At 42.6% G+C, this 15,359-nt stretch overlaps 1 protein-coding gene across 8 annotated transcripts in view; it reads right to left on the bottom strand.

Moving 5' to 3' along the window:
- The window catches only part of dnm1a (dynamin 1a), a 49,648-nt gene that overhangs the window by 15,432 nt on the left and 18,857 nt on the right, over positions 1–15,359 (bottom strand). For 4 of the 8 annotated variants that reach the window (XM_085463815.1, XM_085463813.1, XM_085463817.1 and 1 more), the window contains exons 10-15: positions 14,876–15,014; positions 11,034–11,120; positions 9,171–9,241; positions 9,034–9,085; positions 8,284–8,295; positions 5,837–5,950 (exon numbers count right to left, since the gene is read on the bottom strand). In XM_085463815.1, the coding sequence (XP_085319941.1) occupies positions 5,837–5,950; positions 8,284–8,295; positions 9,034–9,085; positions 9,171–9,241; positions 11,034–11,120; positions 14,876–15,014 (475 nt within the window). Of the gene's footprint in view, positions 1–5,836; positions 5,951–6,247; positions 6,278–8,283; positions 8,296–9,033; positions 9,086–9,170; positions 9,242–11,033; positions 11,121–13,505; positions 13,645–14,875; positions 15,015–15,359 lie in introns of all 8 variants that reach the window. The other 4 variants (XM_085463816.1, XM_085463814.1, XM_085463820.1 and 1 more) reach the window with 2 other exon arrangements.

Below are 15,359 nucleotides of genomic sequence, written 5' to 3'. Positions count from 1 at the left end.
AGGGCTCTTTATTCGAGTCGGACAGGGAGAGGAAATCAGCTTTAGAAATAAAAACAGAAGGAGCAAGAGAGAGATGGAGACCACAGGGCTGCACATCTGGAGTTATTACAAGGCTTCCTCCTGCTTGCCAAGAAAACGCCGACATTCCTGCCCCTTTCTACAAAGACCACGGAGCCTCTCCTCTCATCCAGGCTCACTCCTACATGCACAAATCCATCACTCATACTCATAATATATATATTTATATATGTATGCTCACATGTATCAAAAGCAGCGATGCACTGCATTGAGAACACGCAAATGCTTTGCGAAACACATAAATGCCTCCACGTGAGAGCGCAAACGCGTCCACATACGCTTCCACTAAAAGGCTCCCTCCCTCTGCAGCCCGTCCTTCACTCCCTTTCCAAACTTTTACAACACGCAGGCCAAATGAATGTGTCTCACTTCCTGTTCACCTCTGACCTTCCACTTTCTCCCTGCAAGCCAGAAGAGGGAGACTGGAAAAGGAGGGGTGAGCCAGACAGAGGGAGTGGAGAGAGAAAGAAGAGAGGAGAAAGGAAAAATAGGGGGCCGGCGAGCTCCTCCTCTTTCTCTCTCCATATCTCCTCTCTCTCTCTCTCACTCCTTTTCTCCTTCTGTCTCTCAAAGGGAGAACTTGGTGGCCAGTCCCTTGCCACGTCAAACCTCCAGCCAGTCCACCTTGCCTGCTACCGGAGATCCCCCTTTGTCTTTTTCTTTTCTTTCCTTTTTTGCTCTAGGAGCATTTGAACCCCGATCAGCCAAGGTTTCCCTCAGCAGTGTGGCAGCAGCGCTGAATGAAAGAACAGGCAAATTCAGCAAGGATTTGGGAAAGAAGAAGCATCACCTAACGCAGAAAGATGCAAAGAAGTGAAACGAGATCGCCAAGACGCAGGTATCCCCCGCTTTCTTTCTTTCCATTCGGCGTACGTCTAAGGAGACGAAAGGTTGCATACTCCGGCGTTTTAGAGGGACGTGTTGGGTTGGGAGGATTTCGGCTGACCACAAATATTATCTGATAAGATCTGTTCCAGGGAGATTAACAGCACTTGCACTTGCAGCTGTTTTTAACCATAAGTACTTGAAACTCTAATGACTTTTGTTCGGTTTGGCCTGAAATTTTAAGGGAACTAAATGGGGCTTAGGCTGCACTAATTTGGGCTAAATAGGTTGACCATTTTTGTGTGTTTTGGCATCTGTGCTGGGCTTTATTTTTTGCCTTTAATCTTTTCTAAATGCAGAATTCTTGCAAAGAAATACTAGTTACTTTGTTACATTAATATTTAAGACCAAAATTCTCAGATTAAAAAGCATATAATTAGCCGATGAGTAATTAAAGCTCATTGGCTACATATAACAGATTTATGACTTCTAAATGTGTTATATTTGATATTTAACATTAATTAAACACTTTCTGTGTGTTTGTGTTTCCCCCGTAGAGCTCGGTGAGGAATGTTGCTTTTCACAGCGGGAAACAGGAAGGAATGTCACAGAATCTGCCAATCAGCGCCTATCACCTCCGTCTAACCTCTCCCGCTCCTCCTCCTCCTCCACCACCTCCTCCTCCATCCCTTCCATCCCAGCTCACTCAATCATCCCCGATCGGCCCTTTGCGGCAGTCAGACTGCGAAGATAAGCCAGGCCCCGGAGCCTGGCTGCAATCACAGTGAGTACGATTAAGAGTGTGTGTGGTGATATATCTGATTCTGATTCTGAGCGCATGAGTAAAGAGTCCTCCACAGCGCTACCCTTCAGCCGCCCGGCCCGCCTGCCCAGTGTTCAGACTACCTGTTCAGGAAGTAGTGGTTGTACAGTAGTCTGCACATTGGTTAGGCTGGCCGGGGAAGCACAGGACGACTGCCTAAAAAAAGCAGGATGGGGGGGGGGGTTAAAAAAAAAAGTGAGAGCCCTCCAAAGGGCATTCAGCAGGCACAAGCACATCAGGCTGTGGGAACACGCAGCTGCACCACCCCTCGTCCATCTGGACCAGCCCGGGCACGAGCCTAAATAAAGCACCCAAAGGCTCCACCGCAGAAGGCCTAGCCCTCGCCCAGGATGGATTTATGAGTGATGGAGAAGTCCTAAAATTTTGAAAACAGACCCATCAGGTTGTACTCTTATTAAGCTATATGATGTTTGTGTAACCAAGACCTCACTCTGCGACTCAGCTTGTGAAAAAAATTTAAAAATCGTCACAATAAAGAGGCTTAAGTTTTCAATGTTGTTGTTTTTCTTTTTTTCTTGAGCAACTTATCACACATATACGGGCTCCACGAAAAGTAAATAAACACCACAGGCATATAGATATAAGTGATGGTTGCGAGACATTTTTAACATGTTGTTTATTTTCCTATGCAACCAAAAGCTGAAACCAGAAAAGTTCAGCCACACAGAAAAAAACCCAAAAAGATAACTAAAGCGCACAGTAAACCTCCAGCGTCACACTGCACTCATAATGAAAATGTACAATTATGCCTCTTGCTTTCCCTGCATCAGCTTGCGGCCGCTTTACCTCAAATGACCATGTAATGTGCAGAGAGGCAGGAAGCCACCAGACAGAAATGTTGAAAGAGCAGCCACTCTATCATTGTCTGTTCACCGTTTTGTTTTTGGGTTCGCTTTTTTTTTTTTGTTGCTTTTTTTATATAGCTCTCCCGCCAAAAAAAGACAGAAAATTGTGGGTTTTAGTGTTTGTAGGTGATGTCATGTGAAAAGTTACAAGTTTAGCTACCCCCCTCCACTTGCGGCCCCTTGCTTCTACTTCTTCTCTGGGACCACAGTTTACCTTCGGGCCTGCCTGTCTTTGATAAAGCAAACCCGCAGTGTACCGTTTCGAATCCCCACTCCCTCGCAAACACGCCAAAGCAAAAGAAACGTTCACACGGTGCCTCATCACAGAGCATCGTCTTCAGGAATGAACACCACAAAACCAACCTGTTTCCATTTACAGCCCTGCCACCAAACACACAAGTGTATATGCATTTATATATATATATACACACATACACACACCCGTAACGCACAAAGCAAAAGTCCATGTGCATGCACACACACACACACACACACACGCTCACCATTAAAGCAGACATGTTACTATGAGTGTGCTGAAAGCAGCGGTCTGCTGTTTCCCCCCAGGATGTTTACAGCTGGGATCACCAGGAGAGTCTGGCTTTCTGGCAGCTTTACAGCACGAGCAGGGAAACCCGGGCAGACACACACATGCGCAGTGACTGAACACACACACACACATACACAAAAGAAAAAGGGCACCCAAAGTTAATACAGGCACTTAAAAAAATCAAATGAAATCAAGCCATTTGTGCCTTTGTACTATTGTCAATGTGAAACTGCGGTTGTCACATGCTTGTGTAAAAATATGGATTTGATTATACCAATGCACGGCTATCACAAGCGTTACAAGTCTATAAAATCCAGTGTTTTACATTCATATACACAATGTTTCTTTACAACCATTTTTTTTCTCAATTTGTGGCTCATCCCCCTCACTTTCTCTCTGCTTTGGGAAGCTTTAAGCTTTAGAGCGGCCTAATTCAAAGAACTGGCATGTCCTGTGGTAATACAGACCAGAAGGCTTCTAAGAGCACACACACATGCATGCGTTCACACACGCACACACTAATCAAAACATCCTGGCACCACTACTTGGGTCGAAAGTTATTATTAGTGTCTGGAGGTGGAGTGTGTCCATGTGTGTATGCGTTTGCCAGACCATGGCGAGGGTTTTCCCCGTGACAAGCGGCACCACCAATAAAACAGTCGTGTGCTGATTTTGCAAGATGGTGCAAATAACATTTCAACACATATACGTGGAAAAGGGTGCGCAAAAACGTGGAGTTTTCTGTATGCACTGATGCATTTTCCCCCCTGAAATTAAACAAAGCATCATATTTTGGCAGGTCTCCACCCAGGTGGTCAGCATAATTCCTTCGGAGTACTCTAGTGTGTGAGGGGCTTATGTAAAATGTCGGATATAAAACATCACGTAAACCTTTTTTAGGCTACAGCTACAGCAGCAGGCTGAGCTGAGCTGTAACATCAGCACGTGGTGTTGGTTCTAGGTCTCCATGCGTCCTCACAGCTCCATGTTCAAATAAATAGACATTATGAGAGAGAGGTAACAGATGGAGGGAGGAGACAGGAGTAAAAAAAATAGGAGACTGTGACAAGGAAAGACTGAGACAGAAAGCAAGAGGCGAGGAAAGGATGACAGACTGTTTCTTTTGTTTTTTGGGAAGAACATTTGAGGACGTCGCTGGGAAAGAAGGAGGGAGGGAGGATGTAATGTACCAAACCAGCCCTTCCTACCTCTTTGCCCCCCCCCCATCTGTGCTACCTTTTCTCCCCACTTTCTCTCCTCACATGGTCCTTGTTACTCCTGCTGCTAACCAGCTAACGAGAGACACTCCTGCCTCCACCCCTGCGATCCAGTCCCCCTCTCACTTTGTGCCCCTTCTTTGAAATAAAGTAGGTTTATTAGAAACAGCTTGTGTGTGTGTGTGTGTGTGTGTGTGTGTGTGTGTGTGTGTGTGTGTGTAATTAGGAACAGGGCAATGCAAGGGCTCTGGTATGCACATATGTGTGCCAGCTTCAATGTCTGACATGCTGTGGGGTCCTGACTTTTTAGAAAGGTCTGCTCAGTCCTACATACACACACACACACACACACACACACACACACACACACACACACACACACAGCCTGATGTCAGCGCGCACAGAGGCTGTGGCTAAGGCATGGAGACAGCGAGACTGTGGCTAGCTCCTAATAGTTCTGCAAAGCATCATGGGATACCGCTTTGACCAGTAAGTCCAGTAACAAAGCATGTCAGGGAGAATCATATCAGTGTGCAGAAGATAACACTGACCAGCAGTCATAGCTGCAGTGGAATGAATGTTGGACCAGGTCATGGAGAATAAACACTCGGATCCCAGGAAAATTGTGTCGGGTTGTGCGGTAAAGATGCAGAAAAACCGCCAGAGTAAAATGTAATTTCATAGTGTCATACAGTAGGAAGACTACATGCTTTATAATCAAATTATACTGTGAAGAAATGTCAATTTTGTCAAGTTTTGTTTTTCCCAAACAAGCTTTTTCCTAATTATATGAAACCACCAAACTCCAAAGTCCTGTCAAACTGAAGTACACCAAAAAACGGAGCGGCTGACTAGTCTGACGTTTACTAAACACAGAAAAATCTCTGTCAGCACATAAGTTGGAACACAAGAATCAAAAGACTGTTGATCTGTGGTCATTTGCACTGCACGGACATTATATTGTTTATCCATCAGGGGGCACTATCCAGTTTATTTTTCAACTCGTTAAATGACCCATTTTAAGTCCTTTTCTGGGTTTTTTATTTATATATTATGGTCAACACACACAAAAGCAAAAAACAACATGTCTCAGATCATCATCATAAGATTTTCAAATATTGATCTGAGCCTTCAAAACTGAGTTTCAGTCGGGTTTAACTTTGAATCAATTATCCTGCAAAGAACCCTTTGTTTCCCTTTCAAAACAAAACTCTGTTTCTATGCAGTAACAAGTACTTGTATTGCAGTGTTGCATACTTTTATGAATCTCTTGCGCTGCATTTTTCTTTGGAAAACACTACAAAGCAGTTGGCTGATGCTTCGGGCAGATGATTCAGTCATCAGGTCTGCAGCTCAGACCGCAAACAGAACTCTAAACCAAGACTTTGAGTGTGCAGATACTGAAACATGCAAACACACACAAACACCCTGACCGTGTGACTCCGTGTGCACGAGTGACTTTACATGAACTCTGTCTCACCTCATCATCCTTGTACCAGGACAGACTCTCGGCGGTGAGTACAAACCAGTACTCCTTGGCGCCTCCCTTCATGATGCCGATGTTATTAATGGTCAGCCAGCCCTTCCTGATCACCTGAGAAACAGACAGATATAGCAGACACACAGAAAGGAAATGAGCTGAAACTCAACCAGCATTTGCACATTTCACAAAGTTAACATTAACATCCATCAACCTTTACATTTACAGACATTTACCACACACATATGTAGGCCTACCTTCACAGCAGAAGTGAATGAGCTAACAAAAACGCTCAGCTAACCACCAACACACTCCTCGCACTCGCTCTCTTTTTTCTCCTCAGCTCTCTTGTATTTCATTCCCTCCACTTTACAGTCACACATACAGTACGATGGTGTGCAGGTTATTTACCTTGAACCGATCGTTAACTCCTCTCTCCGGCTGAATGAGAATGTGGAGAGAATATTACAAAGCTATGCCAGCATAGGGCATTTAGTAAAAGGCCAAATACACACGACTGATCAACTGCCAGCACATTACAGCCGGCTGCTGGGATGGCAGCAAGGGGACAGCAAGCAGGGTGAGGGACGAGGCAGATAAGGAGGCTGCAGTGGCCCGTATCACCTTTTGAAGATCATGCAGTGAAATGCATGCGATCCTGTTTTATGCTACACTGTAGGTATGAGCTTTGCAAATGGAAGCAGCCGATTACTTATCTGAGCAAGAGCATTGAAATAACATACATTCAATTCAGCTGTTTCCCTTTAAAGTAGTTTAAAGCAGAATAAAATAATTTAAAGCCTGGCAATTACCTACCGACAATGTAAAGCCTTAAAAAAAGTCTGGATGGATTTATGAAGTCCATTCATTTGTGTTGTTTGGATCACTATTGAACAATTCAACTCACTTATGCTCTTCTGATGGTTTCTGGACAACAATAAGGGTCCACAGCACACACTTAAAGACATAATTCTTTGCCCTCATAAATATAAAGTAGTAATTTGGGGTTAAATGCAGCTGAAAAATATATCATATATATAATAAACAAAGGAAAACATGCTTGGTGTAAACTGAATGTCCGCCAATCACATAAAATTAATTTGTCCAGAGTCAGTTAAATGTAACAGTTTACACTGTACTTATGTAACAAGATTACATTGGAAAATTTACAAGTAATCAGATTACTTAGAGTCAGTATTTTGGGATTTTTTTTTTTTAGAAAAGACAAATAATCTATAATCTGGCTATCAGCCTGTTCTTATAGAGTCAACGCCTTTAGGTCTTGTCACTGTTTTGCCTTATAAAAGGAGGTCTAATGAGACGTGTTTTAAGTTTTACATGAGGGACTTGCTCTACATTTAAATAATTAATAATTAATCTCTATAAAAAGTTTATACTTCTTGAACATTTAGATTAGGATCTATCATAAGGTGTGGTTAGCTTTAAGCATAACCACCGCCTGTAAAGGATTTGTAATATTTGAAAGATTATCTAAGACACAGAGGTGTTTTCAGAAACATTTTTAATGTTGAGTTTCTACTTTCATGTTCTCCTAAATTTCCCTGCATGGAGGTCAGACCAGCAGTGAATGAGAAGAGCAGAAGCTTCAGGGTCTTTAAGGGCCAATGATATCCATCTATAAACAGGATGTTAAGTTCACCACTTTGCTTACAATGTGCCCCTAACCTTTGACCCTTCTCTGGGTGGTTGCAGTGACAACTACAGGGATGCCATATGTCTGCAGGTATTCATGTCCTCTGGCCTTCTGTGTTACTTTGAATTTAGAAGAGGCAGGGGAACGCTAAGACCCCTTTGATCAATATTTCGAGGGAAAATATTTATCAGAATTTTTTCAGACTCTCTTCTTTTCTGTCTTTTGTCTTTATTGCTTCTTTAGACGTGTGACTCCCTCTTCATGTAGTTCAAGCTACTGCTGGGGGGCATCTATTTACTGCCAAAGCAAATCAACTGCAGAGCCAAAGCCACACTGAACATCTCCAAACTGGGCCTTTCTGAAAGATGCATGTGGGGTTCACGCACACACACACACACACAAAATAACATTATACAACAGAGAATCACACTTCTTTTTATGTGCACAAAAGCTTTTTATGGCATATTTACAACCCTGAAATGTAATTGTGTTTCTGTGGGGATGACATAGCTGAAAAAAAGGAGAACAAGGAAACAGCCAAGCATCTCTAACTACAGCCACCTGCCAATCTACTAGCACTTACTCTGAATGTTATTTCATACACACACACACACACACACACACACACTCATGTATCCACTATTAATTACAGCCTAAAATACATAAAAGACATACAAGTTTAAACATTTATAAACACATAAATCCTGATATATGTAACGTGTATGGATATGAGCTCATACATACAAATGCTCACCTGCAGATATGCACAGAATCACAGCCCCACACTACTCACCATGATTTCATCCTGAAGTGCAAAAGCCACAGAGAGAAGGAGGAAGGGACGAAAGAGAGCAAAGAAGAAAACACTCAGAGGAAACTCAAGGCAACAAAATGACAGATACTAAAACATATAGAGCTGATAAGAAGAAGAAGAAGAAGAAAAAGAGAGTAAAATAAAAATATGCTAAAAGTAGAAGAAGAATGCACAGGAAGCGCTTCAAAACACTTTAAAAAAGCAACGTCATCCAAAAGCTGTTACCGAACCATAAATATGTAGCCATTACACTTAAATATTCAGTTACTGTACTGTGTTGTTTTTTTTTATTAGAAGGCTTTCTATTGGGTGGAAAGGTAATAACTGTTGTTGTCTTTAAAGCTTTAAACCGCAGGAGCTATCATGGTTTTTCACCAAAAGGACAAGCTGTTTCATGACCACACAAGTGTTGTCCATTATTGTGTAACGTGTACAAGAGCAGCACAGGGTTGTGGCATTGTATAACTAATGGGCTGTTGCCCACTGTAACCATAGACCGTATAGCCGTGCAACATTTACCATGAGCGAAAACACAAGAGCTGAGTGCTAACAGAGCTAAGCCTTAGGGTAAAACTTTATAAAGTTCAGCTGGCACGTTGCTTGCCAACAGACAAAACATATTTGGAGGAGTGGAATCATCGTGTTACAGCAGCTGAAAGAGGCCTGGAGTGAACAGCACAGCTCTGCAAGAGTACAGACAGCGTGCCTGCCTGTTAGTGATCGGAGTACCTGATTGCCGGCTGCTTTCTTCTTGCTCATCTGGTTGATCCTCTGCTGGGCACTGCACAACAAAACATGCGATACTGTACTTTGACCTTAAGTAGTAAAGACTTTCCACTGTAGCGGCAGCAGATTTCTAAACTTACTTGGCAAATCCGATGAAGTCCTCATGGTTAGTGTTCATATAGGACAGCTCAATATCTATCAACAGCAACACCTGAACAGAGAGAGTAAAACAGTCAGTTTTATACTTATATATCATATTTTGGAGCCCTGGTCCCCAGCTTTCATTTTGTAATTCAGCCGCACTCAATGAATTAAATCTGAGGTACTTTCTATGTATCATTGAATCTGAATAATCTTTATTATCACTATACACACAGAGCAATGCAACATCATTTCTTGTAGTTTGTCTCTTTTAACTTCTTAAACTTCTTTCTCGTAACAGTGTGTGTGTGTGTGTGTGTGTGTGTGTGTGTGTGTGTGTGTGTGTGTGTGTGTGTGTGTGCATTTACACGGAAATGTTTGGAAAGGTCATAGTGTTCAGTGAAAATTATAGGGGAACGAGGCAGCACAGAGGTTACACTGTCACCTCACAGCATGAAGTTCCTGATTCAAAACCCAGATGGGAAGTTTCCATGTTCTTCCTGTTCCTACATGGGCTTCATTAGAGTGCTCTGGCTAGGTCAACTCACTCAAAAGCCACTGCATTAGGTACACCCTTTCATTTAATTCAGTCATGGTCAAGACCTATTCACGTTCAAAATGAGCATCAGAATAAGAAAGAAAGGTGATTGAAGTTATTCTGAATCTGGCATGGTTGTTGCCAGATGGGCCGGTCTGAGTATTTCAAAAACTGCTGATCTGCTGGGATTTTCCCACACAACCATCTCTAGGGTTTTATGGAGAATGGTTCAAAAAAAGAGAAAATGAGCAGCAGTTCTCTGGCTAAAAATGCCTTGCTGGTTCTCGAGGTCAGAGGATAATGGTCAAACTGCTTCAAGCTGATAGGAAAGCAACCGAGGTATGCAGAAGAGCATCTCTTAATGCACAACATATCAAACCTTGAAGCGGATGGGCTTCAGCAGTAGACCACATCGGCTGCCACTGATCATTATATATACATCATAGAAACTATGAGCGCTGTTGGTGACTATGTCGATCCCTTTATGACCACAGAGCACAGAGCAGGGATTATGGATATGCAGCTGACAAACCTGCAGCATCTGTGTAATACTATCATATCAAAATGGACCAAAATCTCAGAAGAGTGTTTCCAGCATGTTAGTAAATCTCTGCTACACACAATAAAGGCAGTTCTGATGGAAAACTGGGTCTAGAACAGTACGAGCAAGGTGCAACTAATAAAGTGGCTGGTGGGTGTATATTGGGCGTATGTGACTTAGGTAAAGTGTTTAGATTAAAGCGCTGTATGAATTCATGGTTAAATGTGACTTGTAGTCTTAAGCACTGTGATTGGTCAATAAGTAAAATTAAACTGATATACTTTAAGAAAAACTATTTCAGCAGGAAGTGAGTAAGAACAAACTGTTAAAAGCCCCTGCTTCTTTGCAGAAATACTTTCTACATTACAAATTATTATATTCTCCATAAAAAATGAATATGAAATAAGATTAAAGCACTAAATAGGAGCAGCTTGTAACTGAAAATGGTTTGCAGACATGGAAATTTTGAGATAATGGACCACTAGTTGGAAACAGACCAGTAAAAAGATCTCACAGCTGCCTTCATGAAAGCAAAATATCACAACTTTAAGAGACAACAAAGCACTTTCCTTCCTAAGACATCATGATGCGGTTATTATATAGAACAATGACAAATTCCAGCACACACCAGGATGCACACTGATTTAAACCAGGACAAAACAATTCATTCATATCATTGTTTTACACAAACGTACCACACCATCACAACCACCCCCCCCCCCCACACACACACACACACACACACACACACTTTACACCGTACACACTGTTTGTCTGCTTTACCTGTCCTTTAGTGCGGCTTTCTCTGTCTCTGATGTGCTGAGTGACAATTCTCTCCATCTCCTCCCTCAGCATGGGGTACTGAGCCAGCTGTGAGCACAGAAAACGGTAGGTAAGTAGCCCAAAAAAACAAACACAGATCCCAACACATGCACACACTGTCACACGTCAATGTACAAGATTCAGTAAACAAATTAAAAAAAAAAAATCTCACAGAACCACAGCACACAGTTCCACAACACAACAAAATACAGAAACACAATTAAACACGGTATGTTTGAGGGGGTCTGGGTTTATCGCAGACTCAGCTCTAGTCACTGCTCACCCTGAGTGGGTGTTGACTTGTGTTAGATTAAATAATACGTGCCAAATGTGTATTCGTTCCCACCGTGTAACAAATGCAAGAGAATAGAGCAAAGTCTGTGATTTTTCTTCTTTTTCACCACAAACACAGAATAAACAATGTTCCTGGCAGAAAAAGCTTTCTTTTTCCCAGCACACTGTGGGTCTTTTTCCATGAGCTCATTGCAAAACCCACGAACGCAGACGCTGGTGGGTCTCCAATGTGACACAAACACATTTGGAGAAGTGTGAGGAAAGAGAGAAAAGCAAAGAAAATCAAATAATCGCAGCACGAGAAAGAAAGGCTTTCGTGCAAGTTACAGTGCATCTTTGGGTTAGTGAGTAGGTACCGATTGGCCTCTTTCGTTGTTTGGGAGCTTATTTAGTGCCTTCCAGGTCTGATCCACTGACAGAGCAGATGACACCGATAAAGAAGAAACATTTTAAATAATTTCTGCCAGTATTTGAATTAAATAAGTGACTTTTTCAGGTCCTACTGCCAATAATAATGAGGCTTTTCAACATCACACAGCATACACTGCTGTTTTAGAGGAACGAGGGTGCATATCTGAAGCATATCTCCCAATCAGAATGTTGATTTTATTTAGAAGGCACACACAACTAACAACGGCATCACTGTGCCGTTACGAATGGAGACTGTTTTGACGAGAAGCATTTCATGCGAAAAGTTACGTGCGCCATATGGAAGCAGATAATTTATGCAGGTAGAAAGATGCAACGCAACTTGACGACAGATACGATCTGTCAAAATCTGCTGCTGCGGTCAGTGACTTCAGAACTGACACTGAAAAAAAAAAACAGTGGAGAGAAGAGATTCAGGCTGGCATGCAATGCAAAGAAGCAGGGAAAGGGTGGAGGGTGGAGGGTGGGGGACGGGGAGGTGTGGGAAGACTTCAAACTGACCCCCTTTGTGGATTTTCCCAAACACTGGGTATTATGTTACAGTATCTTTTTGATACAGTGAAATAACTGCAAAAGCGTGACAGTGAAGAGAAATCCAAAGGAGGCGGCACTGCTACTCTGTGCTGGTCAGTCACTTAGCGAGGAAGCAGCCATTCAAAGGTTTGTGCAGGACGACGGGACGGAGAGGACGAAAGAGAAATGAAAGAAGAAATAAAGAGACGCTCGAATCACGTCAGTTAGTCAATGAGTGGAAGTACACAACCAGTCACTCCGGTATATTGAACCACACTGACAGAGACAGAAAAGGTGTGATTTTAATCCGGTTAAATCAAACGGTTTTTAGACATCATGAAATATACTGAGGAAAAAAACCAAAAAGTTGTCTAACATGCGGTGTGCTTGGTTGTCAATATAAGGCCGGTTATAACCGACAAAAAAACCAAATGATAACCATAGTTTAGTTACAATAAAGGTTACGTGGTTACATAAGGAGCAAGGATAGACTGATAAGTGCTGATTAAAGTTTAGTGTGTTTCAAAACTTACATTCATTCATTCATTCTTTATTTATTGTGGGTCGGTTTACAAATACTGCTCAACATTTTATGTCACTTAAAAATGTCCTAATTTGGGGGGTTTTGTGTCTTTTTTTAATTAAAAAATGCTTTTTTAAATCAAAGACGTTGTAATTGTTGATTATGTTTATCACAGCTGATTACGGTGTAGTCAGTGGAGTCTCTGGAGCATCAGACTTGTGCACTACTCTCTTTACAGAGCAGCACAATGTGGCTCATGTGGTACCATTTAATTATGCAGCCTTTTGACGTCATTAGTATTGTACGAGCTCTGCATTGCCACATATGTTTGTACATGTTTCAATAAATCGCTGCACCTTTTTCCCATATAAAGATATAAGACTTTAGCACAGCAACGTAGCTTTTTATGCATAGTCTTCATATAACATTATTTAACATGTATAAAATATAGCATTGGCGCTATTTTAGCCAGTCATTGCATTAAAAAATGATTTTCTTCCTTATAACCAATAAATATAATATACAAGGTGTTTTTTGGATACAAATACTGTTTGTCTCTCATATATCTCTTCATATAAAGTATGGGTAAAAAAAAAACTCCAGCTATCAGTCTACCCTTACCTGTAAGATTAACAGAGATAACGAAAGTGGCTTTGTTCTCTTTAACATTTTACCTTTTGGCTACACTTCTGTATGGTGAAGGTGAGTTCACTCACTACCATATCTATACACTTCAGTGTGGGCTCCTTCAGCTTTTGGATCTGCTTTTTCACTATGGCTTCAAAAGCCAGGTCGGGGGTGAATAGCCCCGTCCTGTAGAGATAGGTAGGCAGTACGAGAGAGAGAAAGGAGCAGGAAAGAAATAAAAACGAAAGAAATAGGTGGGGAAAGAGGAAAATTAAAAGCATCGAATGAAGAGTTGTAAGTGGAGGTAGAAAGGAAATACAGTAAAAAGATGAGACCAATTTAAAAGAAAGCCGTGAGAACAGATGGTGAGGGAGAGGGGCAGTAAACAGATGAGGCAGGTGAAAATTGGAGATGAAGCAGGAGAACAGATTGAAGATGACAAAGACAAGAGGGGGGTGGGGGGGGGATAAACAGCACAGAAGGAAGAAAGTGCAAGTGAGACATTTGGTTTCCCCCTAAAGCCATCCTAAAACAGGACAGTGCTGGAGCCTCTCTCTATGAACAAAGAAGACGAGGAGGAGACTGAAAGAAATAGAAAGAGCTCCCAGCCTGCGTGACTCTGCCAGCCAAAAACTCCAAGCAACACACCACGAGACCGCAGCTGTGCACCCCAACCTCCAGCCAAAACAGCCTGATCTCCCCTGGTGTCGAACCCCTCTCCACCCAGCTCTCCTCTGACTTCCAGAGGGAGTCCGATCATGATATTTATCATCCCAGCGTTGTCGCGCTCTTGAACTTGCTTGGTTACAGCCGATCCGCGTGGATAAAGATTGCTGCTCTTTTCTTTGGCCCTGCTTTCTCTCATCTTTCGCTCAGAGTGCAGCCCCTGAGGCATGAAGTTAAGCAGTAATTGTCATGGCTCCCGTCAGCTGCAGGTGCACGGCTGCAATCTCACACACGAGAAAGTTCGGATACTGAGGTCATCCAATACGCCTGCCAGGTATTCGAAATGAAAGACAGGATTTTATGTGTATGTGTTTGTCTAGCTTGCACTAGAAAAGGTGGAAAGGGTGTTGCCCTCGTGATGTTACCCATCAGTTTACTCCGAGCATCACTGAATGCTCTGATAGCTTTCTAAGGCAGACGTATTCTGATGATCGCTCAGCGTCCCCACTCTGTTTCTTCAGCACAACCATCTACCACAGCCAGCCTGTCCAGCCAAACCCTCCACGGTACTACAGTAAGGTAGGGCAGGCAGGCGTACAGCAGCCCACCCTGCCGCTCCAGGCGTCCCCTCGCTGTCCAACAGCAGCGAGGGCTGGAGGGAGTCAGGTGGTTAGAGTGAAAGGGAGCGAACAGCAGAGGGACTGAAGAGGTGGAAAGCAAGGAAAAAAGTGCTAGCTTTTATTTTTTTTACCTTCTTGGTACACTGCCTAACTGTATTGACTAGCTCAGAAATGACCATGTCCACACATTTGGTGCAAGGCTCTTTAATCTTCCCAATCTGCCTTTTCACAATGGTCTCAAAGGCCATGTCCGGGGTGAAGAGGCCAGTTCTGCCCGACACAGAGAGAAGCAGCCACAGGGCCGAAAGACGAGAGGAAGAGGAGGAGTTGGTGGAAAGAAAGAAAAGAGAAGGAATAAAGAGGGTTGGGTAGAGAGGAGAGTGTTAATTATAAAGATTTACCCTCCACTTCTGGCAAAAATTCAGCAAAAGACAAGAAAAGGCAAGGAACCGGGATGTGATCCTACACAGCAAATATTCAGTTATTGTTTTATTGTTTTAGACCAAAGAGGCCGTCGTGTCACTCACATTAGTCATATACCTTTTATAATCAAGCATCACAGCAAGTATTTTACATACAGGGCTTAACAAATGTAATAAAGCACCTGTCATAAAA

The sequence above is a fragment of the Copadichromis virginalis genome, linkage group LG7 (assembly GCF_057382275.1).
Source record: "Copadichromis virginalis isolate Kocher_CV1m ecotype Utaka linkage group LG7, C_Virginalis_male_GT1.1, whole genome shotgun sequence".
In the NCBI taxonomy this organism is placed as follows: Eukaryota; Metazoa; Chordata; class Actinopteri; order Cichliformes; family Cichlidae; genus Copadichromis; species Copadichromis virginalis.
This window is presented reverse-complemented; position numbering and strand designations above follow the sequence as displayed.